At 36.6% G+C, this 25,563-nt stretch overlaps 1 protein-coding gene across 4 annotated transcripts in view; it reads right to left on the bottom strand.

The window, feature by feature from the left end:
- The window catches only part of DIAPH3 (diaphanous related formin 3), a 496,362-nt gene that overhangs the window by 453,231 nt on the left and 17,568 nt on the right, over positions 1-25,563 (bottom strand). Inside the window, exon 2 of one of the 4 annotated variants that reach the window (XM_030813467.1) lies at positions 11,978-12,010. The exons of the other annotated variants lie outside the window; for them this stretch is intronic. Within the exon in view, the coding sequence (XP_030669327.1) occupies positions 11,978-12,010 (33 nt within the window). The remainder of the gene's footprint in view (positions 1-11,977; positions 12,011-25,563) is intronic. 4 annotated transcript variants of the gene reach the window in all.

Consider the following 25,563-nt stretch of genomic DNA (forward strand, 5'->3'; position numbering starts at 1 on the left):
ATTCCTCAAGACTGAGTTAGATGCTCAAAGACTTAGTGTTTGCATCATATAATATGTATACAATTCTTTAACTGCCTGTGAACTAGGCTTTAAGTCCTTGAGAACAGATACTGTTATTTTATTCACTAAACCTCCTCTGAACTTACCACAGTTCTAAACATGTAGTGGATGTTATATTAATATTTGTTAAGTAAATAAATTAATAATTAGCTTCCTATCTTCCAGGCCTGGAACACCCCAGCCATTGCTTCTTGCCTTGCTAAATTTTTCTCAACAATATTTTAAATAAAAAATAATTAACATAGCATATCAAGGGAGAATGCCAGGTGTCATGCCTGTTATATATTCAATAGGAAAACCCAGACTCTTCCTAACACTGACAATTTAGAGTAGCCCCTACACTAAAAACAAGGATAACTTAGGTTATTTAATATCATGATATAAGGTAATAAGAAAAATATCCATTCAAAAGGGAGCACACATATCATTGAAAAAAATTTAACATTCAAGAAACCCCAAAGTTCTATCTACCCATCTACTCAAAGTACAATTCTAATTGCGTATATTTAAATATTAATACTATATACTTGAGAATATAAATTAGCTCTGTATATATTACATTTTATTTTAAAAAGCATAGACCTATATTACCCATACACAAAAAGTCATCTTGCAGACATCAATAATCGCTTTCTACTTGCCAACCTGACATGCTTCCACTACGAATCCATTTCATTGGTATGCCAGAAGTAAAATTATTAAGGAGTAAAAATTACACCAACTCCTGCCAGCCCAGATTCCAACCCGTCCTTCAAAACTCAGCTGAAAAGTCACCTTCATGTGAAGTCTTCCAAGATCAAGTTGGCCTTCCAGCCCCTATCATACCACACTAAAACTACTGATTGTCTATACATCCATTTCTCTACTGCACCCAGACGACAGAGACCTTCTTTTTCCATATTTGTATTTCTAAAACAGTACTAGGCACTCAACAAATTATTAATGAATGAGTGGACAAAAGAATGAATATACAAGTCTGTACACCCTACTACATATTAGTATATTCAACTCTGAGAGCTCTTGATCTTATTCCCAAGTTTGTGCTGATTTGAGGAGGAGCTCTCTAAACTATCCTATAAATATTTAAAGATTCTAAGATAGTACTTAAGTATTACTACTGAAAATTTAAGTACAGGAAGTCCTAATTAACTCATTAATGGGCTAAGAAAGGCCCACCTGACTAAATGAACAGTTTAAGTTATTTAAAACAGAACTTGTTTGGATGTATTTTACATTCAGTTGCCCCAATCCATGCTGGTATTTCTACTTTACACAGAAGAGTATAATATGAATATATAGTTTTACTGAAAAACTGTGGTTGGGCAGACGGAACATCACACTTTTTATCACTCATTATTATTAACTTACCAAGGAAAATATAAAAAGTTAATGAAAATAGAAAGTATATTATAGTACAGAAAGCCTTATATCCTACTAGAATAATAAGATAAAACTATCTTAAATAATTCTAGGTTGAGCCTTTATTTTTAAAAGCTACTGACTTATGTTCTATTACTTGACTTTAAAGTTAGGAAGAAACTCAGGTAATTAAAGTCATTTTCCTTTATTTCATAAATACGATGTATAATTTAGCATATATCCCACAAGACACATCACATCTAGGTAGGTACAGGTAAACAAAGCTCAGTCCTATTAGGCCGCATTCATCTTTGAGTGAAGCCTCACAGAAATCACACAGGAATGTACTAGAGTTGTCTGGTAACAGTTATACCGAGGAAGAAGGCCCAGAGAACAGTCAGGAGGTGAGAGAATAGTGAAGTGAAAACTTCCACTCACTCACTAGAACCTACATCCACAGCAGGTGATTTCTGCAGTAGCTCTATGACCCCATTACCCTGGGAACTTTGAGGATAACAAGGAAAGCCTGTATCTGTTTCTGGGTGCAGGCTGCAGTTGTTCTGAGATACGTGAAGTGCTTTCTATACAGAGAAATTTTTCTATGTCCTTTACAATTAAAAGAATCTCATATTCTTTAACAGATGACCTCTCAGTCCAACACCTATTTCTTTGGGGTGGATTTTTTTCAGTTTTGTTTACTTGAGATATTCAAAATGGTTCATTTCTCATCTTAGAAAACATCTTAGATATAGTATGTCTTTATAATTACAATGATTTTCTCAGGATTAAGGTCAATGGCTATGATACAATTTCTCTTTTCCATTTAAAAGTCTCATATAGATGGCATCAAGGGAAAAGCAGAAAATATTAAGATACAGTCTTGGTAACATGGAGAAACCCCATCGCCACAAAACAATACAAAAATTAGCTAAGCAAGGTGGTGTATGTCTGTAGTCCCAGCTACTTGTGGGTCTGAGCTGGAGCCCAGGAGGTGAGGGCTACAGTGAGCTGTGTTCGCACCACTGCCCTGGGTGACAAAGCGAGACCCTGTCTCAAAAAAAAAAAAAAAAAAGGGAAAGAATGAGATATACTTCTAGATTTTACACTTGGTGCTCTCAGTGGAGAAAAGGATAGTACTTAAATGGCATTACAATGCTTTTGATAAAGATCATGTTATTTGGTATCTCCCTGTGGTTTTGATTTGCATTTCTCTGATGGCCAGTGATGATGAGCATTTCTTCATGTGTTTTTTGGCTGCATAAATGTCTTCTTTTGAGAAGTGTCTGTTCATGTCCTTTGCCCACTTTTTGATGGGGTTGTTTTTTTCTTGTAAATTTGTTTGAGTTCATTGTAGATTCTGGATATTAGCCCTTTGTCAGATGAGTAGGTTGCAAAAATTTTCTCCCATTCTGTAGGTTGCCTGTTCACTCTGATGGTAGTTTCTTTTGCTGTGCAGAAGCTCTTTAGTTTAATTAGATCCCATTTGTCAATTTTGGCTTTTGTTGCCATTGCTTTTGGTGTTTTAGACATGAAGTCCTTGCCCACGCCTATGTCCTGAATGGTATTGCCTAGGTTTTCTTGTAGGATTTTAATGGTTTTAGGTCTAACATTTAAGTCTTTAATCCATCTTGAATTAATTTTTGTATAAGGTGTAAGGAAGGGATCCAGTTTCAGCTTTCTACATATGGCTAGCCAGTTTTCCCAGCACCATTTATTAAATAGGGAATCCTTTCCCCATTTCTTGTTTTTGTCAGGTTTGTCAAAGATCCAGTTAGAATGGCCATCATTAAAAAAGCAGGAAACAACAGGTGCTGGAGAGGATGTGGAGAAATAGGAACACTTTTACACTGTTGGTGGGACTGTAAACTAGTTCAACCATTGTGGAAGTCAGTGTGGCGATTCCTCAGGGATCTAGAACTAGAAATACCATTTGACCCAGCCATCCCATTACTGGGTATATACCCAAAGGACTATAAATCATGCTGCTATAAAGACACATGCACACGTATGTTTATTGCGGCACTATTCACAATAGCAAAGACTTGGAACCAACCCAAATGTCCAACAACAATAGACTGGATTAAGAAAATGTGGCACATATACACCATGGAATACTATGCAGCCATAAAAAATGAGTTCGTGTCCTTTGTAGGGACATGGATGAAACTGGAAAACATCATTCTCAGTAAACTATCGCAAGGACAAAAAACCAAACACCGCATGTTCTCACTCATAGGTGGGAATTGAACAATGAGAACTCACGGACACAGGAAGGGGAACATCACACACCGGGGACTGTTGTGGGGTTGGGGGAGGGGGGAGGGACAGCATTAGGAGATATACCTAATGCTAAATGACGAGTCAATGGGTGCAGGAAATCAACATGGCACATGGATACATATGTAACAAACCTGCACATTGTGCACATGTACCCTAAAACCTAAAGTATAATAATAATTTTAAAAAAAAAAAAGATCATGTTATTTGGAGCCAATCTGCCAGAGTTTTCCTGGCCGCCCTCTATGACACTGAACAAGTTACTTAAGCTCTCTCTTCCCCCAGTTTCCCCATCTTTAAAGATGGGAACAATAACAGTGCTTACTCAGAGGTTTGGTGTTACAATTAAATGTGTTTATATAGTAACATTTGGAACACTCTTTGGCACATAGCTAACAATTACATAGTCCTTACTGTTACTTAACACACCATTCTTCTAATTAGCAACCACAATTCCCTAGTTATGTTGTTTTGATTTGTTTTTTTTAAGACAGGGTTTCCCTCTGTCACCCAGACTGGAGTACAGTGGCACAATCATGGCTCACTGTAGCCTCAAACTCCTGGGTTCAAGTGATTCTCCTGCCTCAGTCTCCCAAGTACCTAGGACTAGGACTATAGGTTTATGTCTGCATACCATCACACCCAGCTAATTTTTTTTTTTTTTTTTTTTTGGTAGAGACAGGGTCTCCCTATCTTGCCCAGGCTAATCTCGAAGTTCTGGGCTCATGCAATCCTCCCACTTCAGCCTCCCAAACAAAGTGCCGTGATTACAGGCATGAGCCGCTACACTCAGCCCCCTAATTATGTTTTTATACTCCCTAAGTAAATTCTCCAGCATCTTATCTCTTTCTATTCCCTAGAAGGTTTCTGCATGCTAATGAGAGATGCATTGTCAAGTTAGAGAGGCAGGGTCCTGCCATGAAGGCCTTATCTGCCATGTTAGACTTGACCTATATAAAACAGGTGCAATTAAGCAGTTTCAAACAGCATAAAACATGATCAGATAGGCAATGTAGATAGATCACTCTGATAGCTGTGTGGGAAGGCAGCATTTTGGGTAGCAATAGGAAGCTGCCAGAGTCCAGAGAAGAAAAAATGAGAAGACTAGGACTCTGATAGAAGGAACGAGAGAAGAAGAGATTCAAGAAATAATCAGAAAGAAACACTGGAAAGGTGAAGCTACTTTCTAAGAGAATATAAAGAATAAAACAAGTTTATGAGGAAAGTAAAGGGTTTAAGTTAGAGCACACAGAGCTTCTGGAATAGATGAGACATCCATTGAGGTTATTCAGTAGGCCAGTGAATTATTTCTCAATTGGAGGAAAGGTCCTAAACAGAGATATACATGGTTAATTGAAAACTTCAGAGGTGATTACCCAAGTAAAACACTGTCTACTGAGGAAAAGAATAGTAGAATCAGGAAAAACAACTGAGAAAAAAACAATAATTTAAGGCAAAAAGGAAAAATTATGCAACCAGATAGATAATGAAAGGTCAAAGGGGTATGAAATTGAGAAAATTTGATGTCACAGAAGTCAAGAAATCTTTGTTCTCCAAAGAAGCAGCACATGATTATATCAAGTAGAGTAGGTAAATCCAATAAATTTCCAAGAACTAAAAACTAATAAAAATTATTTGTGATTTTAAAACATCATTTATTAAAGATAAAGAAGTCACAACAATCTTATATATGCACTTCACTGCAAAGCTTCAAAATACATGAAGCAAAAACCGATCGAACAGGAAAAATAAAATCTAAAATCACAGTTGGAAACTTTGATACTTCTCTCAATAATTGTTAGAACACATAGAAAATTAACAAGAATACAGAAGATGTGAACAGCACTACCAATCATTCAGAATACACACAAACATTGACCAAGATAGACCATGTTCTGGGACATAAAGTAAGACTTAAAAAATCAGAAAGGACAGAATTCATGCAAACTATGGGTCCCTGACCACGAGAGAACTAAATTACAAATCAGACACAGTCAAATATCAGGAAAACCCCTAAATATTTGGAAGTTAAATAACATATACCAAAATAACCCATGGGTCAAACAAGATAAGAAATTTAAAATATTCAATTCAATGAAATTTTGTGGGATGCAGCTAAAGCAGCTGTCAGAGGAAAATTTATAGCATAAAAAATCTAGTATGTTAGCAAACAAAGGCATTAAATCAATGACTTAGAGTTCTACCTTAAGAAATCAGAGAAAAAATAATAAAACAAAAGAAAGTATATAATAAAGGTAAAACAAACAAAAACAAAAGAACTATAAAGAAAATTAGTGAAAACAAAAGCTAGTTTTTCAAAAGATCAATAAAACTGGCAAACCTCTAGCCAGATTAGTCACAGAGAGAAACACAGAAAACACAAATTATCAATATGAGGATTGCAAAGGGGGTAATTAATACAGATCCTGCATTAAAGGGATACGAAAATATCACAAAAAACTTTATACCCATAAATTCAACAACATAGATTAAAATGTAAAATATAGGTAAAAATTTAGATTTAACAATATAGGTAAAATTTATGTCCTTGAAAGACATAAACTACCAAGGCTCACTTAGGAAAAAAATAGATTACTTGAATAGTCCTATATCTAGTAACAAACATTTAAACAAGAAAACGTCAAATAAGCACATAAAAAAATGTTCAACATTAGTAATTGTGGGAAACGATTTGTCAGTTTCTTACCAAGTTAAAGACACACTTACTATAGGACTCCCACAAAAAAACAAAAACATATACACACAAAAAAACAACACTGTACTCAAATGCTCATAGCAACTGTACTAATAATAGCCAAAAACTGGAAACAACCCAAACTGCTGAAGAATTAAACCAATTGTAGTATTACCAAACAATGAGCCAGACACAAAGGCAACACAATTTGTGACTCCATTTATACGAAATTCTAAAAACTGAACTATAGTTCAGAATGCTGATACGTGCTTGTCAAAAGCCAGGATGGGAGAAGAGAATTGACTGCAAGCGGGTACAGAGGGAACCTTTTGGGGTGATGGAAATATTTCATATCACAACTAGTGCACACATTATTGTATACACTTCTCAAAATTCATCAGATTATACTCAATATTGGTGTGTTATATTGTAAGTAAATCATACCTCAATTTTTTTTTTTAACTTTTAGATTCAGAGGTACATGTGCAGGTTTGTTATATAGATAAACTCATGTCACATAGGTTTGTTGTACAGATTATTTCAGCCAGGTACTGGTCCTAGTACTAGTACTTAATAGATATTTTTTCTGATATTCTCCCCCCTCCCACCTATCACCCTCAAGTATGCCCCAGTGTCTGTTTTACCCCTCTTTGTGTCCATGCGTTCTCATCATTTAGCTCCCACTTATAAGTGAGAACATGCAGTATTTGGTTTTCTGTTCCTGTGTTAGTTTGCTAAGGATAATGGCCTCCAGCTCCATCCATGTTCCTGCAAAGGACATGATCTTGTTCTTTTTTATGGCTGCATAGTATTCCATGGTGTATTAGTACCATACTTTCTTTATCCAATCTGCCATTGATGGGCATTTAGATCGATTCCATGTCTTTGCTATTGTAAATAGTGCTGCAATGACCATACGTGTACATGTGTCTTTATGGTAGAAAAATTTATATTCCTTTGGGTATATACCCAGCATTGAGATTGCTGGATCATACCTCAGTTTTTAAAAGTGTGTATTACTAATCACAGCACTAAATTATAAACGCACAGTTTACCAAGCATCTTACTTACTTTGTCCCTTAAACTATGTCTATACCAAGGCTCAAAAGCTACATAACTAACACAAAGTCACACAGCTAGTAAATAGCAGAGGTGGCACTCTAACCTGGCTTTCCTACATGCAACTACATATAATAAAGAATAGACACTAATGAAAAGACCTCATGACTTCCTCTAGTTTCTGTGCAGGCCAGTGTTTGGTTTTCTAGCTATAGCTGTTAACCATTTGTGGGTCATGAAATCAATTTAGTGGATTCAATCACCTTTTTTTTTTTTTTTTTAAGGAATGGAGAGGAGTGAAGAAAATTAGAAAGGAATGGAAATAAAAAGATCAGAATTCATTTTGCTTAGAAATGTTAAATACTGGTTTTTAAACTTTTGTTTCAACTGAGAAGCAGAGAGTTTAGGAGTTTATGCATGCCAGGCTACAAAATAAAATGTATTTCTTAATGCAGTATCTAGTCAAAAAGATTTGAAAACCATTGCTGCAGGCCAAACAGTAAAGCAGGCTGCAGTTAGATGAACAAAGAGATGAGGATCACAGAAGTACTCTACTGTAGAGAAATGGTTGTGAAGGACAGGAGAGAAAACAGCAAGTCAAAAACAACTCCTACACTCCAAAAACACTCAGTGGACACGCTGATGGATAATTCAGCATTGTCACATCCACATTCAATGTTTTCCAACTTACCTTTTCAAACTTGTCTCCCCTCACTCCCCCTCCTCCCAACCTTTTTGCCTCTATGAGGAAAACCTTCCTCAAAACCCAGGTATAAGCAATGGAAGTTATAAGCTAAACATTTATTCATCTTTATTTATTACCCTAGCACCTAAGCTGCACTTTATACAAAGAGAATGCTCATATTTATAGAACAAACGCTGCTTATAGTCTATTAACTCTGCCTAGGGAACCCAACGCTAGAGCAATCCTTTATTCCCTTAACAAGACAGTGAAATTCAATTCTGATAGTAACTCAAGAAATAACCTTAAAACATAAAGTACTTTTGCAGACCTTTAACAAAACAACTTAAAGAGATAGGTTTTTAACATTAATGCTTCCCGTGATGTTTTAATGTTTCTAAAATACTGTTATTCAAATGTATGACTACAGCACAATGCTATTCTTATATGCCTCTCTCAAGTTCTGACCAAAAAAAAGGCTATTCACATTAAGAATTTCTACATTGAAAGCATACATGCAATGTGTATGTTGTAACGGGGCAAACTTCAATCAGAAAACATATTGCTAGCACATATCAAGCATCATTGGCAAATGCTGCCCTGAGTTCTAACACACCAGAAATAGTTTAAAGAGCCCTCAAAATATCCAGCTACCCTTTCCCTTCTCACAACTCTGCATTGATCTATAACATATACCCTGGAAGGCTCAGCTACAAACGTGTCACACCACTTCCCTGTCCGTACATCAAGAAACATTTTTTAAAGGGGTAAAAACGGACAGAACTGAATGCAGCAGGTCAACAAAAACTTAAGAAACTCACCAAAACTCTATGAGAAATGAAGAAACTGTATAATTAGTCCCAATTTAAATAAGTGAACAATCAAATAATTGATTTGCCAAGGTAACAGAGCTAACAAGAGGTAAAATTCTGTCTCTCACCAAGAATCTTCTGATTCCAAATCCAACAATGCTCTTTCTACACTGCATCAGTCAACAATGAATAAGAAAGAATTTGCTCTTTGGTGTCTCCTGTTGAAGATAGCCATGCTTATTCTCAAACCTCTGCAGCAACAGATACAGATGCCTAAACTAGGCTACCTGCCTGATCCTTCCCTGGACTAAATTCTGGGCCTACTCAAGAGACAAGCTAAAGCACAAGATCAGAAGAGAACAGTGAGAGTGAGGAGACAGCAGTTCAGTCAGCAAGTCCACGTGAAGAGGGTCAATGAGGAATCCAGGAGAGACAGACATGTGTACAATTAAGAAGAAAGCAGGTGCAAGGCAACACTCAGCAATCCAGGCAAGCGGTCAGAAAGACTGACAGAAGGTCCTCATTACAGCTCCCTTACCTTGTGCAAAAAAGGCAAGACTCTGTCTCTGGGAAGCCTGACTAGCGCCAAGCCAGGCTGAGATCCAATACCAGGAAGGTTATCAGAACAGTGACTCTTTCACTTGCTCAACAAAAAAATTTCTTAAAATATTCACTATGTGCCAGAAAGCATGCTAGGTACTAGAAGTATTCATTACACATCGTCCGTGCCTTCAAAAGGTTTAAACCATTGAGAAAGGCAGATAATAAATGATGTATTGTTGAAGATATGCACTAGGCATTATGGTAACAACTCAAAAGTTTTTACCTTACCAAGGCCAGCTGCAAGGATAAGGGGAGAGGTGAGGAATGGGGGAAGGTCAGAGAAAGAACTAAGAAAGTCCTCAATGAGGAACTCAATTATTAATATAAGATAGAGCAACATGGCTTCTGGAATGGCATGCCGAAGCCACCCCATGACTCTACTTTCTAAAACTTAAGGTAAAGATTGTGGGTTGGCAGTGTGCAAGGACTGTCATATAATGAAAACAAGGGCAGTGTTTCAAAGAGAAAAAAATGCAATGTCCATAAAATATGAATAAACCTCAAAAATGTCATACAGAATACTATCCAGCAATAAAAGTGAATGAGCCTGGTGCAGTGGCTCACATCTACAATCCCAAAACTTTTGGAGGCCATGGCAGATGGATCACTTGAGCCCAGGAGTTTAAACCCAGCCTGGGCAACATAGGGAGATCTTGTCTCTCCAAAAAATTTAAAACTTCAAAATTAGCTAGGTGAGGTGGTGCATGCCTGTAATCCCCGCTACTCAGGAGGCTGATGTGGGAGGATTGCTTGAGCACAGGAGGTCAAGGCTGCAGTGAGTCATGATCATGTCACTGCACTTCAGCCTGGACAACAGAGCGAGACCCTGTCTCAAAAAAACAAAACAAAACAAAAACAAATGAAGTACTGATACATGCAACAATGTGGATGAACCTTGAACACATTATGTTAAGTGAAATAATCATGAAAGACCACATACGATATGAGTCAATTTATATGAAATGTCCAGAACAGGCAAATCTATACAGTCAGAAAGTAGACTGGTGGTTGCCTAGAACTGAGGGAGTTGAGGGAAAACAGAGAGGGACTATTTATGAACATGACATTTCTTTTAAGGGTGACGAAAATTCTAAAAATTTACAGTCATTCTAAAAATGACTGTAGTAATGGTTGTACAATTCTTCTGAATATACTAAACACCACTAAATTATATACTTTTAATGGGTGAATTGTATGCTCCATGAATTATAGATCAAAGCTGTTACAAATATATCATTGTATATCATAGAAATTCAAACATAAAAATTGCAGATGGTTTATCAGCCTTAAGAAGCCATTTGCAAGCTGGGTTAAGTTAGCACAGTAAGTATATGAGACTTGAAGCAATGTGGAACAAAATTCAAGCTATGACTGTATCACTTGCCAGCTGGGCACACTTGGGCAAGCTACTTAATCTGTCTGAGCCTCAATATTGTCAACTGTAAAATAAAGACATCTACCTTGCAAGTTGAGAAATCTGTGTTGTTACCAATTTCTATATGTTAGTATATGAAAATGTCATCCAGAAAATTATATGTAAATATGCTTTTCTTAGGTACTATTCAAAGGAATAAAACATATCAACATTCTAATACAATTTTTTAAATCATTCATGTCAAGATCTACGTTTCATTCATCTTTGTATTCTGCCTTACCCAGGTGCATAAGACAGTCCTTTGATATTAGAGGTACTATTTTCTAAGTGCTTACTATGGTCTAGGCATTCTCCTTCATGCTTCATATATGGTGAAGTTTAATGCAAAGCCTGGTCAATGGGGGTCCATGCTTTTTCCTCTATAACACACTTACATATTTTTGGTGTCATTGTTTATTTGTGTTTTGTTGTTGTTCTTCTGTTATTCCATTACTATTAGCCACAAGTTACATTTAAAAATATATTTCTCAGAAAAACTTACTTGACTATGCAAGAATCTATAATGGTGCTATAAAGTGTTACTTACTATGAGAAGCCCTATTATTTTCAACATAAAAAACATAGTAAGGCATGCCCGGTTCTCTCATTTTTAAGCAAAATTTTAAAAATATATATGCATAATATTTTAGTCTGACTTACTTTAATTAGCAACTACATATTTCTGAAAAGCTGACACGTCTTTGCTATTTTTACTTCTTTTTTGAAGTGTGCAACTCATTCCTAAAGAATGAGAGTTGATTTGAATGATTCAAAGTTGACTAACAATTTGTAATTAAACAAATTTTTTGATTAACATATCCACCATTCACTTTACAACTGAAAACCAACAATTTAGTGTATTTTACCAGTTCTGCCTCTTATTTCAGCACTATAAGAACAGTACGTTTCCAATATATGTGACTTTTAGCAATTTCAAAGATGTTAGCAGAGCACACCATCAACGTTATATGGTTAGTTACAATTCATAACAAAGGAAAAGTTCAGGATAATCTTACCATATCATCCGTCAGTGTCCTAATATTTAAATGCTGCAAATTAAAAAAAAGCAATCATATCAGTAATTTATAACCGCTTTTTTATTTTAGTTAATAGGGTACATTCAAAATTCTACAATCCTAACTTGAATATAATTAAATTTCTGACAGTCCAATAAAAACACATTATATATAATCATTTTAATCTCTTTCTTAAAAAGATGGACAAAAGTTACCCTGCATCTGGTAGTTCCAAACACTTACTAAAATTTTTTTTAAAACTTTGTAAACCTCACAAACTAAAAAATTAACTATAGTACAATAAATATATTATCCCAATTAACAGTATTAATTACCATTAAGTATATGAACTTAGAACACAATGGATCTGTCTGAGAACGAGGGCACATAGAAAAAATAAAACAAAAAAGAACATTGGATATAAAAGATTTTAATGTGATCATTTTTCAGAAAATTTTTCGTATTATAAAACAGTGAAACTTTAAATTTACCATTAGTATGCAGCATAATAGATAATGAAGTACTTTGCTGTCTTAATTAACTTAAACAATTCTAGTAACGGAGAAGAATGTACTAAAATGACTATTTGCATCTTTAACATCAGTTTGATTTATCACCAGTGCTGACAGCAGACACTTTTCAATTTCATTGCTAGCTTCAAGGACCCTTTTGCTGATTTCCTTGCTAGACGAACATAAGACCATTCTAGAGAGTGAATAGTTTCCTACAAAATACAATTCAAAAGAAAAAATATTTAGAGAAAAAACACAGAAATCTAAGTTTTATAAGTCCCAGTGTCGGGCAAGATATTGTATTCAAGTAACTGGAGTCAATTACCAATTCTCCTTTCTCTTATTCACTGGAGCATTCAATTTTTAAAGGGGCAGGGAAAGGGTCAAACACATTTTCTAAATAGGAAACAAGGTCTACTCTTTTATAAGGACAGATGTTAACAACCATTATCTAACAGACTAAGTGGTACACAGTTAAATTCAACATTTACTTAATAGAATAAAATTTATCATTCATCTTTGTATACTCAAGCACACCTTCATGCTCATGAATCTACCTCAGTGATGATCCAGATTAAAAATCTGTACAATGTAAATCACCATCCCAGATTCTCTTCTCCCTTTCTTTCACCAAGATTTTCCTTCTTTTAGTGCAAAGGAAAGAAGGTAACTGGGATCTAAAATGAATTTTGGGTATACCAAAGAAAATGTAGCCAAATGAAAGACCATTAGCCACACCACTAGGCTCCAGATTGAACTGCCTTGTTGAATTAGAATCACCTACTTTGACTTGGGAATAAGGAAGTAATAATAGTGGATTAACTAAGGGTTAGTATCTAATACCAGGCTACAGAATTTGCTTTTTTATCAATACTATCTTCAGTCTTTGAAATTAACAAGTATGCACGGTGGTCCTTAAAAGTGTTTGGGATCCTGAGTGGGACTGTAAAGTATGTAAGGAACTTAGGGCCAGAGTGTCACCCCAGAGACCATTGCTAAAATTAAACCCAAACGTAGAGGGCTCTTGAGTTTGCAGAGAAAGGAGCTGGGGCAATGCCTGTGTGGGGCGCCCTTCCTCTAACAGCCTGTTGTATGTGTGCCTTCCTGCCAGTAGAGGCTTCCAGCCTATTGCATTTTGTTAACCACATTTCACTCTTGTTATTCTACAATCAGAGGTATCACTCCAATCACATTTCATTTCACTCTCAAAAGGGTTCATTTCAAGTTCCTGTGACAAAGAAAAAAAAAAGTGGCATGTAATGAACTTCTGGCACAATGGCATGCCAAGTGGCCTAATGCTTAAAAGGTAAAGCCAAAGAAATAAAGTATAAAGCTGAAATCCTATTTAGGATGGTATGCCACAATAAAGAGAAAAACATCTATTTAAACAAATAAAATATTCCCAAAACCAGCTTGAGTTGCTTCAGGAAAAAGCCATAAAAGTGATATTTTAAAAAGTAAGAGTAAAAGACAATAAAAGTAGATAAATAATTTTAAAATAAAGACCACTAGGGTCCAGGCAAGATTTATGATCTAAAAACTACATAAAAGATACAGAAAGTAAAAGGAAAATAAAACTAGATAGGAAAATAGGAAATGTAAGTTACATGATGCAAAATCCAGTTGTAAACATTCAAGAGAAACACTTATATACTGTCAAAGGTCTAAAATTAGACCAAGTTTTTAAAATTTCAGTTGGGCTCACAATGTTCAGGAAAAACAACTGCCACTCTTATGCAAAAACAAGGCAACCCCAGGGATCCATTTTTGGTCACGGTTTGTTTTTTTTTTAAATATATACATTCTGAAACTATCTCATTGAGGATATAGCTTTTTAAAAGATTTAATTTCCTAAAGGCTTGATCTGTTTTCAAACTATATAGGTACGTACATAAGCCCAGTTATAACCTATGTTATTATATTTCCCAAAGAACATGTGATGAATCACAACAGAATTAAGATGCAGGTGTATCTTGCACGGAGAAGTAAGATGTGGAGAGTATAACCGAGTCTGAGAGAAAAGAAGGTCAATTCATCATTCCTTCTCTTCCAGAGAACACTTACCTATCAATTCTCACCATTGGCAAGAGAAGTCAATAGGGCAGGAAATCACAGCAAATTCAAGAGTCCAGACAGGACTGGAGAAACTCACTAACAGAGTAAGGAGCTGGAAAACTAATCTGAGAATTGTGTTTCTACATCAAAACAATAAAGTCAGAATAGGTTTCATTTCAAGATTTAGCTTGCTGAAGAATAGAGATTACATAGTTATGTACACACATGCAATCTTAAACCACTAAAGATAGGCTAGCATTAAAAATCTAAATAAATCTAAGCACTAGTAATTTCCCTTAAAAACTGGAATGTCTCATCACAATTTAAACGTGAATTAAAGAAAAAATAAACACTAAATACTTACTGAAAAAATGTAAACACTATATCAAGTGGCAATCTTTTGTAGGACGTCTGAATGTTAATACTAAATTCAAGTTTATCACTGAAAAGTTTACATGATCGCAAGGTCCTGCCTGTTTGGCTTATACACATAAAATAGGGACTATCCATGAAGTAGAAATTGCCAAGAAGAGGGAGAAAGGAAGAGAATGACTAACTAAATCCTCAGATAATTCTGTGGGGTTTTAGCCTTACTTTTGTAAATACAAAACTATAAGGGTAATATCCTTAATTAAAATAAGAAAAAACTTTGTAACACAAAAATATTGATTTTATGGTGGTACTGTTTAAAATGAAGTACCTCTGTTTTATAGCCACCAGCAATGCTCTTTTACTATCTCCTAGTTCGGGAAAATAGTTAACTGCAAACATCAATCCAGTTCATGCGTAGCCACTGTGAACATCTACTCCAAAAAGGAAATAGAAACATAAAATCGACTATTAAATGAAAGCAACTAGGAACACCTTTAAAAATAATAACCTGATAGCAAACTTTTAGGGTTATATTTACCAAAAAAAAAAAGTTAGAAGCATACAGTTTTAGACATTAAAACTTTCATATCTAAATGTGACTGTGACCTTTACATATATTACCTACCTGGCCTATGATTCTGTAGGTGTTATTAATGTTTTATGGCACTGAAATCAAGTAAAACTCATGATTTTAAATTATAAACAGTTCTGTCCACAAGACTACTGGTTATTGGTTAAGGTGTGATATTGAAGAACATGAGGACTCTTTTCCTAAGCTAAAAACTCATCTTTCTTCCTACGGTCCTATGTTTCTCAACTTACTTAATTCTATTTTCCCCCTAAAAGGTAAGGAGAACCACATACAGATGGGTAACAATGTTTTCTGTTAATGACAGTTCCTAGGACGAATGGTCAAGAGGGTCACTCTGGAATTGAAAGAGGAAAAAAAGCCTTTATAGATTTTTCTTCAAAAGAACATAGGAGTCGGGGGGAAAAAAATAGAAACACAGAACATCGGTCTCTATATTCCCATTTAAGCAATGCATCAAAACTTTTATTGAAGATAGTACATGCTGTCAAAAAATGGATTTAGAGCTTTCAGAGAACTGTCCTAAATGCTGTGAATTCAAGAGGCATGTGAAATAGTTTCCCCACTAACTTAGTTTACAAGTAACAAAGACAGATAAATTGTAGTACACGAAGCAATATACAAACCCAGGAGGTCCACACACAGTGAAAAAGATGCCAAGCTGTAGCCCAAGACTTTTCGCAAATTTTATGTTTTCTTTCATCGGTTAGCACATCTGAACTAGCAGGCCAATGGAGCAAAGGATCTGTCCACTGATATCATTAGGAACATGACAGCCACCATCAGATTCAAGCCAGTAGGCTTGCATCAATTTATTATTATCAGAACCAAATATGTGGTAGTATTTTTAAATAATCTTTGGCTGACACAGTTTAATTCCATTAAAATTGACAATTTTTTTTTTTTTTTTTTTTTTTTTTTTTAGACACAGTCTTGCTCAGTCGCCCAGGCTGGAGTGCAGTAGTGCACTTGATCTCAGGTTCAAGTGATGCTCCTGCCTCAGCCTCTCGAATAGCTGGGACCACAGGCATGCACCATCATGCCTGGCTAATTTTTGTATTTTTAGTGGAGACACGGTTTTGCCATGTTGGCCAGAGTAGTCTCGAAATCCTGACCTCAGGTGATCCTCCCACCTCGGCCTCCCAAAGTGCTGGGATTACAGGAGTGAGCCACCACACCTAGCCAAAAATTTACATCATTTAAGTGGGTTATGAAGGATTACCAACAGGAGGAAAACTTGTAAGATTAAAGACTCAGACAAAATTTTCATAAGCTAGATCCTCTGGACCAGCTGGTTTTTCCAGGTTTTTGTTTGTTTGGCATGCACAAGAATCACACCAAGTCTTTCTTTGAAAAGCTAGATTACAGGGCCTCAGTCTACCAATATTCTTATTCAGTAAGTCTAAGGTGGGACCTGGGAACCCACGTGTTTAAGGAGTCATGCCTGTAATGATGTGGCAGCATGCCCAAGACCACGTGAGAAACCCTACTCCATACTCCACCACTATCAGCCATTGAACATTCCCTCAGCCTGCACACATATGAATTTCTCATCATGTAGCTCACTTTAAAAACTGGACATACCTGAAACAAGCCACATGAAGGGTATAGATAAGAAGTACAAGAGGATTTCAAAGAAGTGAAGACAGGGAGCTGATAAAGTTGGGACAGGCCTTACTGCCATGAAGTGAAAGGTAACAATTAGTAGTTTTAAGATAATTCAACAATCTCTGGTATGTAGGATGAATTACCAATTACATCATTTATTTAAATGCTTAGTCTAAGGTACAAATCATTTCATAAACATAAACTTAGTACCTAAGTATTAAAGATTGTTCATTGTATCAGACTATGACATGACACCATTTGCTTGACAAAATGAATAAATCACAGGTTACTAACAGGAAGGAAGGAAGGAAGGAAGGAAGGAAGGAAGGAAGGAAGGAAAGAAGGAAGGAAGGAAAGAAGGAAGGACGGAAGGAAGGAGGAAGGAAGGATGGAAGGAAGGACGGAAGGAAGGAAGGAGGGGAAGAGGGAAGGGGGAAGGGGGAAGGGGGAAGGGGGAAGGGGAAGGGGGAAGGGGAAGGGAGAAGGGAGAAGGGAGAAGGGGGAAGGGAAGGGAGGGGAGGGAGGGGAGGATATAGTAAAGAAAAAAAGAAAGGATTAGTCTTCTCTTAATCATAATCTATGGCTGATAATAGGTTGAGATGTTGCTCACATTTTTGTTTTGAAGTCCAGATTATTCCTTTCCACCAATAATTTATGAATATGTACTTCAATCTAATAACATTTCTAGCCCACACACCTGTGTTTATCTTAACATCAACACCAATTATAAAGACTGAAAATTTAAAGTAATATTCCTACCAGCCATGACACTAGACACACATACAGAGTCTATCTATGGATCATCTCCCTGGCAACTACACAACACACATAGATGTGAAAATATTATTCTTCAAGGGCTCCAGATTTAACATCTAAGAAAGGTCCAAAAATAATACTGAAGCTTTCATAGCACTGAGGGCAAGAGTAGAGCTGGCTCTTTGATACTACAAAGGAAAACTTTTAAGTTCACACGTTTTTTCAGTCCAAGGTGGAAAAAAGTGAAAGGGGAGATGTTAGGAACAGGTGAGAATTAGGAAAAGCTCTCCAGCCTCTTTTAATCTGCTCATTTATTCAAAACTGCAATTCTGCCAACCTCAGAAAGACAAATATACCATGTATTACTCATTATCCAAAGCTTCTCTATTGTCATGCACTCAAGTATCCAGACCTCCCTGCCCCTCAATTCCTCCATCGTGAAAGGAGAGCCAACAAGAGAGATCAGCTTTAAGGAGAAGGCATCATTCAAGTGTCCACAGCAGTGAAAAGATTCATTTCTCTGAGAACACAAGGTTTAAGGAGGCAACATACCTGCTAGGAAAGAACTGCCTCTCTAGAAAAAAACAATTATCATATTGTGGCTTGGAACTCTGACCTAGATTGCACCCCACAGAGGCTAACCTAACAAGTCATTTTTCATTCTAACATAACTCCAATATTCTTTTTCCTTGAATTAACTCATTCAATGTTGGGGTAAAATAAAAGGAGAAATATAATGGCTAATTTAGTAACACAGCTTTTGTACATATTTTAAGATGCCTCTTTGTCTATTTCAGGTCTTTTCACCTATACTACCAGATCAAAAACTCTCTTGCAACATGTCCAGGGAAAAGCAAATCGAATCTCTGAACCACTTTACGAGTAGATTCAGTTCTAGGTTATGGGAATCCAAGGCCTTTTTCATTGTCTGGAGAAGGCTGAAAAGCATTTACAGTATTTGCTATACAGAGAACTAGAGATCCCAGAACTCCCAGAATCACCTTGAAGCTTATCCCAACTACTAAATTACTTCTGAGAGTGGCTCAGCATCCTAGACATCTTGTCCACGACACAAATTTAGATTGGATGTTCCTGAGACTGACGGAGCATCACCCATTCTTTCACATATATTTGAGAAAGATTTTGTTAATATTTCAGCATCACCATAAAGAAAGGAAATTTGGTTAAACCATTTTAGGAAACAATTTGGTAAAACAAATCCCATGTTCACACTTTAACCTAATAATTCTACTTCTAGAATCTATACTTGGGAATTAAGAAATACAATCAAAAGTTTATATACAAATATGTATCACTACAGCATTACTTTAAATAACTAGAACTGTAATCAGCCTGACATTTCCCCAAACATAGGAAAGATTAAATAAATCACAGTCCTACCAATATGGACTATAATGACATGGAAAAATGCTTACAATACAATGGTACATGAAAAAAAGTGCATTTAAAATTGCATATGTAACATAATTCCAACTTCATTAATATACATATACATGGAAAAAACAAAACAGGAATCATAGTTTTCTACGTAAATGCTTACAATGGTACATGAAAAAAAGTGCATCTAAAATTGCATATGTAACATTCCAACTTCATTAATATACATATACATGGAAAAAAAAAACAGGAATCATAATTTTATACATCTGGATTATGGGATTTGTGGGGTTTTTTCATATCTTCATGTATTTTCCCAGTTGTCTACAATAAGCATATTTACTTTTAATACAGAAAGTATTTTTCAAGTTACTATGGATAATGCTTTAGATTGAGCAGAAAATATAGATTGTTCCTTTTCAAATAAAAATGTATGTATTAATATAAAAGAAAAAATGAAAATCTAAAAAACATCTAATAATGTGCACAGACTTTTTAATAGGCTAGTTTTTTTAATGCATATTTTCAAGTATGTCAGAATATATTAAGCACATTATTCATTTGTTTTCTAATTCACATATATAAATTAACCAATCTCAAAAAGCTCCTTGGTTCTGTGAATTATTGATGTTGTCACCTGCTACATACTTAATTCCAAGAAAAATATACGAATCACTGCATCACAAGCACAAATCCTTTTGACACAAATTCAATTTCTGTGGCAACAATAATATATTGACTTTGCTTTATTTTTCTACTTTATGACACTTATTAATGGCAGAGTTAAAATAAATCTATCATTTTTCTTTATTGTAAATGTAAATGATATCATGCCATCTTGAGAAAGTTAGGGTAAATACCACTTACTAGGTAATTCCTTAATGTAAATAAGGTCATGATGCCAAAATATAAGAAATAAAAGATAAAGATTTTAAGCAAGACCTAGTCTCATAATTCTAATTTTTTCTACTACACAATTAGGCCAACAACATGTGTGAGACACAACATTAAATATGAAGACCCAGTCTCTCCCCTTACAAGCTTGCAACCAAAAGAACAAGATAAACCAATAACCAAAATGCTTCATAATAAGGTATTCAATGGTGATTGGAAGAAAAGGCAGAGTCTCCACCTGCTAATCATATATGCTTAAATGCATGCTAATTAACAGGCAAGCACTATAGCAATGATCTAAGACTAAAGGCAAATAAAATTTTAGCCATGATTCAGGTAAAACTTGGAATGTAGAATTTGTTCTTCTAACAGAATGAAAGATTCCTAAAACATTCATTCATGCAACAACTGTTAATTAAATATTGCTATATTCTTGACAAGGGAGAGATCAATAAATAAAACAAAGATTTTTACCCTAAAAGAACTTATCTTTATTGGGGAAACAGACAATAAGCACAATAATTACTTATTTAAGATGTTAGAAGGTGATGAATGCTCTGATAAAAAAATAAAAAGTAGCGTAAGCCAAGAGGGTTTGCAGGTTGCAATTTTAAACATGGGGAATTAAGGTGGGCATAGGCCTCATTGACAAAGTGGTGTTTGAGCAGAGTTGCCAGTGGGCTAAGGTGTCATCTATGTGGATGGGCAGGGGAGTGTTTGAGATAGAAAGAACAGCCATAACAAGGCTGTCAGGAGGAGTATGCCTGATGTTCAAGAAACAAGGGAGCTTGTTGGCTCCAATAGGACAAAATGAAGTCAGTGAGAGGGAAGGAGGAGGCAAATCAGTCCCAGACCATTTCAAAGACATGGGCTTTTTTACTTTTCTAACTGAATAGTCACAAATATTTTGTAAGTAAACAAATATAAATAACCAACTTACACAGTAAAAAATAATCAGATCAGCATATTCAGCATATTATACAAATTACTGAAGGTAGGGAGGAAGGTCTGTACTCAAATAATCATTATTTACTTGAGGGCCCTTTAAGTGGCTTAGTTATGCTTCCAGGAGTCATTTACCAGAAGGTATTAGAAATACTCTCAAAACACTGTAAAGTCAATAAAGGCAATTTTTGGAAAAACTCAGTTAATTCTATCAACTATTTTTTTAATATGGAATTAGTCTAGGGGGTAGAGGGACCAGTTTAGCATGTCTAGAGAAAAGAGGGTAAGAAAAACAGTATTTACAACCATTTAAACATAACTCTGAGGACCCCTCGGAAGTTTGAGCGCAAACCCTAAGGAGTCCCCCCAAGAGGTCTACACGCAGATGGTAATGTGCTCCACACGTGTGCGAGTCCCAGCAACAGGGACCCTTGTAGACAGCCCAGCACCAGTTATGGTTGCCCCTCCTCCAGCTCCTACAATCAGGGACTCTTTTCCTTCCTACAGTTAATAATCTCTGATTTACCTCAGCATCTCCAATATGCCCTTTTCCTTTATTTTTTATTTTCTTTTAGAGACAGGGTCTTGCTGTGTCGCCCAAGCTGGAATGCAATGGAGTGATCATAGCTCACTGCAGTCTCGAACTACTGAGCTCAAGCGATCAGCTTCCCAAGTAGCTGAGATTACAAGAACACACCACCATGCCCTACATTTTTTTTTTTTTTTTTTTTTTACAGACGGCAGTCCCACTATGTTGCCCAGACTGGTCTTAAACTCCTAGCCTCAAGTGATCCTTCTGCCTCAGCCTTCCAAAATGCTGGGATTACCGTAAGGTGTGAGCCCACCTCATCTGGCCAGCCTTTCTCTTTTAATACTTTCCTAAATAATCCCCACCTTAAACCAACCTACCTTGGTTTCTGTTTATTTCTGGGCCTTGACCAAGACACTACCACAGTCCTCTCCCTCTCAATACCTGGCTCACCTTTCAAATGCTGCCTGATTCAGGAAGGTTCTGTAAGCTTGCCCACATCAAGCGTGCCTCTCCTGAGACTTTTACATCGTGCCTTGTGCTGTGGCACAATAGAGCAGTACTGGGCCTTTATCTGAGACAGCCTGGGCTCTGGGATAAGACTCACCTGGATTAGAATCCAGCTCTGATACCAATCATCTGTGTGATCTTGAGCACTTAAACTCTCTGAGCCTGAATTTCTTAACTGTACCGTGAGGCAAACAAGCATCTTCCCCATGGGCTTGGTAGGAGACTTATAGAAAAGGCCATAGTACATAAAATACTACACCTGAGGTTCAGAAACTTTGACCAATGTTATTCTGCTTCCTTCACAGTAAGATCCATATAGGCATCACCTGGGTTCAGCTCAATCGTTCTCCTCAAGGATACTCCCAACAGTCTTCTCCTCCTCTAGGGCCCCATAACCAGTCTGTAATCCATCTAAATCCATTTTAAATGTGTACCGCCTCTCCTGTGGGCTTGATTTTTGTCATGGTCACTTTACCAGCAGCTCTGTTTTGCTGGGTGTCAGTTATGTTGGGCTGCCCTCTGGGGCCTTTCACATGCTGTCATATTGCTTTGGGGCTCAAATACGGGGGTTGAGAAATCTACACAGTGGCAGTTTCCTAATGCCATCCCCAGAGCCAGCATGTTGCCAGGGCCTCAGGAGACTCACAGTCAGATGGATGAATGAGATGTGAGGTAAACAGATTGAGTAAGTACTGCAGATAAAAATTTAGAGTAAGGGTGGATCAACCTTCATTATTATGGAGAAATGATCTCATTTCCTTCTTCCCACAGCCCTTTTGTTTACAATTCCCTTGGGTCACCGATCATGGTTTGTCTTGCAGTTTGTGTTTATACCTCCTCCTCTGTTTGTATGTCACACGTACTATGTTCCCCTCAACTTTGAATCCCCAGCCCTACCATGGTGCAGGGAACATTTTAGGGAGTAGTTATCAACCTGACTACATATGAGAATCACCTGAAAGCTGCTTTCTTTTCTCCATACAGATACCTATGTAATATCCCAGCCCAAATGAATCAATACCCAAAGATGGAGCCTGCCATGGATAATTTTAAAGGTCCCCAGGTAACTCTAATGTGCAAACAGGAAACAAACTACTAAAACTAGGCAAACTATTTTAGACTCAGTCTTTCAGTACCAAGACTGTCATCAAGGAATCTCCAAAGATCCCCACATGTAAACAAGGTAGACACCTGTGGGTGTATCTGCCTCCTGCACACCATCTCTTCTCTGAGAATGCCTATGCCATAGAGGTAGGCCCACCAGTCTTCACTGTTCCTTGTAAGCCAGCCCTAGCCGCAGCTAAACACAAGGCAGAATATAAACCCAAGCAGAACCAATCAAATCTCCATTTTCCCAGAATTCTAGAATTAGAATTCAGAGACAAAAATCAGGCTCTACTCTTGCATGGACCAAGGACATGTATGTCTATCTGGAATTATGAGGTTCTAGGCTTGGCTGTGTGAAGATCAAAGCAGAGGAAGCCACACAATGCAGAGAACCAACAATGGAGCTATGCCTAGTGAGATGCAAAGAGACACTGGATGGCCTGAGAGGGAGAGAGACTGAGAAAAGCTGTCAGCTTTTATTTCCTGGTTCCAGTCCTTCGGGACGGCCAGTTTGATTAGAGGTGCTACTCTTGTGCATCTTTACAATTCCTCCTTTCAGGATTACAGTAGATATTGTATAGGGATCTGTTCCTTTAGACCAAATGGGCCTTTAACTGAGACAAAACCCAAGATTGCTAAATGGGTCCCTAGGTACCCATATGATACAGCCCACCTTATCACTACTACTACACCTTACTGGGCACTTTGCGATTACTAGTATACCCAGCAACCCTAAAAACTCGCTATTATCCCCATCTTAGAGAACAGGAAATTGAACAGCACAGAAGTGACTTATAAGGGTTGGTGAGTACCTAGGCTGGGAATGAGTCAAAAATCCAGCCTCATTCTCCTTCCTTTCCCTCAGTCCCCAGAACTATGATGGGACAGCCAGCTGCTGAAGCAGTTTCTGAATTATTTATGGAGCAAAGAATTCAAAAATGAAATCTTAACAAGAAAGATGAGCGTAATTCCAATTGGATGATTACTAAATGATAACAACAACACTGACTACAAAACCATACCTTAAAACCAGGCGTGGTGGCTCACGCCTGTAATCCCAGCACTTTGGGAGCCCGAGGCGGGTGGATCACAAGGTCAGGAGATCGAGACCATCCTGGCTAACACGGTGAAACCCCGTCTTTACTAAAAAAAAAATACAAAAAATTAGCCGGGCGTGGTGGTGGGCACCTGTAGTCCCAGCTACTTGGGAGGCTGATGCAGGAGAATGGCATGAACTCAGGAGGTGGAGCTTGCAGTGAGCCGAGATCGTGCCACTGCACTCCAGCCTGGGCAACAGAGCGAGACTCCGTCTCAAAAAAACAAAAAAAAAAACAAAAAAAAAAACTTCAGAGATAAATGGGCATGGAGGGGGGTTGCAATTTCTGTCAATTGACCAACACTAATAAGAATACATGGTTTGCTAGGGTGTTTCCTCCTTTTTTTTTTTTAAGTTGCTCTCAAATATATAATAGAAATGAAAAGCTTTTTTATTTCTCATGTATAGATTTTTAAAGCTGTGGTATATACCACAAACCTTATAAACCATATACTCCCAATTCAGACTGTAACATAAGCCAAAATTATCCACATTCCAACATGTCACTAAGAAATGCTTGTCAGGAATTATAATACAACAGCTAAAGAAAATTTAATTTCTTAAATTATTGATAAAGTTTGAACTTTTTCTAAATAACTGAATTACCATTAAGTTTTCTTGTATAATTTAATACTACTTTTTATTATACCCTCTAAATTGTTTTATCTCTTAAAAGGAATCAAAAAGATGATTACATATTTATAAAATTAGCATCTGAAAAATGAAGAGCACAATTCCAGTTTTTACATGCAGTTCCAGTACTATGCATAGGATGTAGGTTACATTTTACCTTTCTTTCAGAAATATTAACCAAACAGGATATAGTTCCTGCACATCTAAGTTACCAGGCCACCAGGTGAGGGCTGGGTCATAAAGACCTATAAAATATGGTACCTGCCCTGAAGAAGTTTACAATGCAATAAGTTCTAGAGGAAAAAGAAATAAGCTGGGTCACTTATTTTCCCTTTTTGGTGATTCAAAAAAATAATATAACATTAATAACTGCCTGCCAGAGCTAAACATACTGAAAAACACAGATTCATCTCCTTAATGCTTTCCTTTGCACTTGTCATCCAAAGCAATGTGGGAAATTTGGAGAGATAAATTCTAGAATGGGATTTGATACAGAGTGGCCCAATACTGTACCTAATTTGCACTGTGCCATATGCAATACAGTGAAATCCTAACACATTACATTCTATATTGCAGTCTGGT

Source organism: Nomascus leucogenys, chromosome 5 (assembly GCF_006542625.1).
Source record: "Nomascus leucogenys isolate Asia chromosome 5, Asia_NLE_v1, whole genome shotgun sequence".
Classification (NCBI taxonomy): Eukaryota; Metazoa; Chordata; class Mammalia; order Primates; family Hylobatidae; genus Nomascus; species Nomascus leucogenys.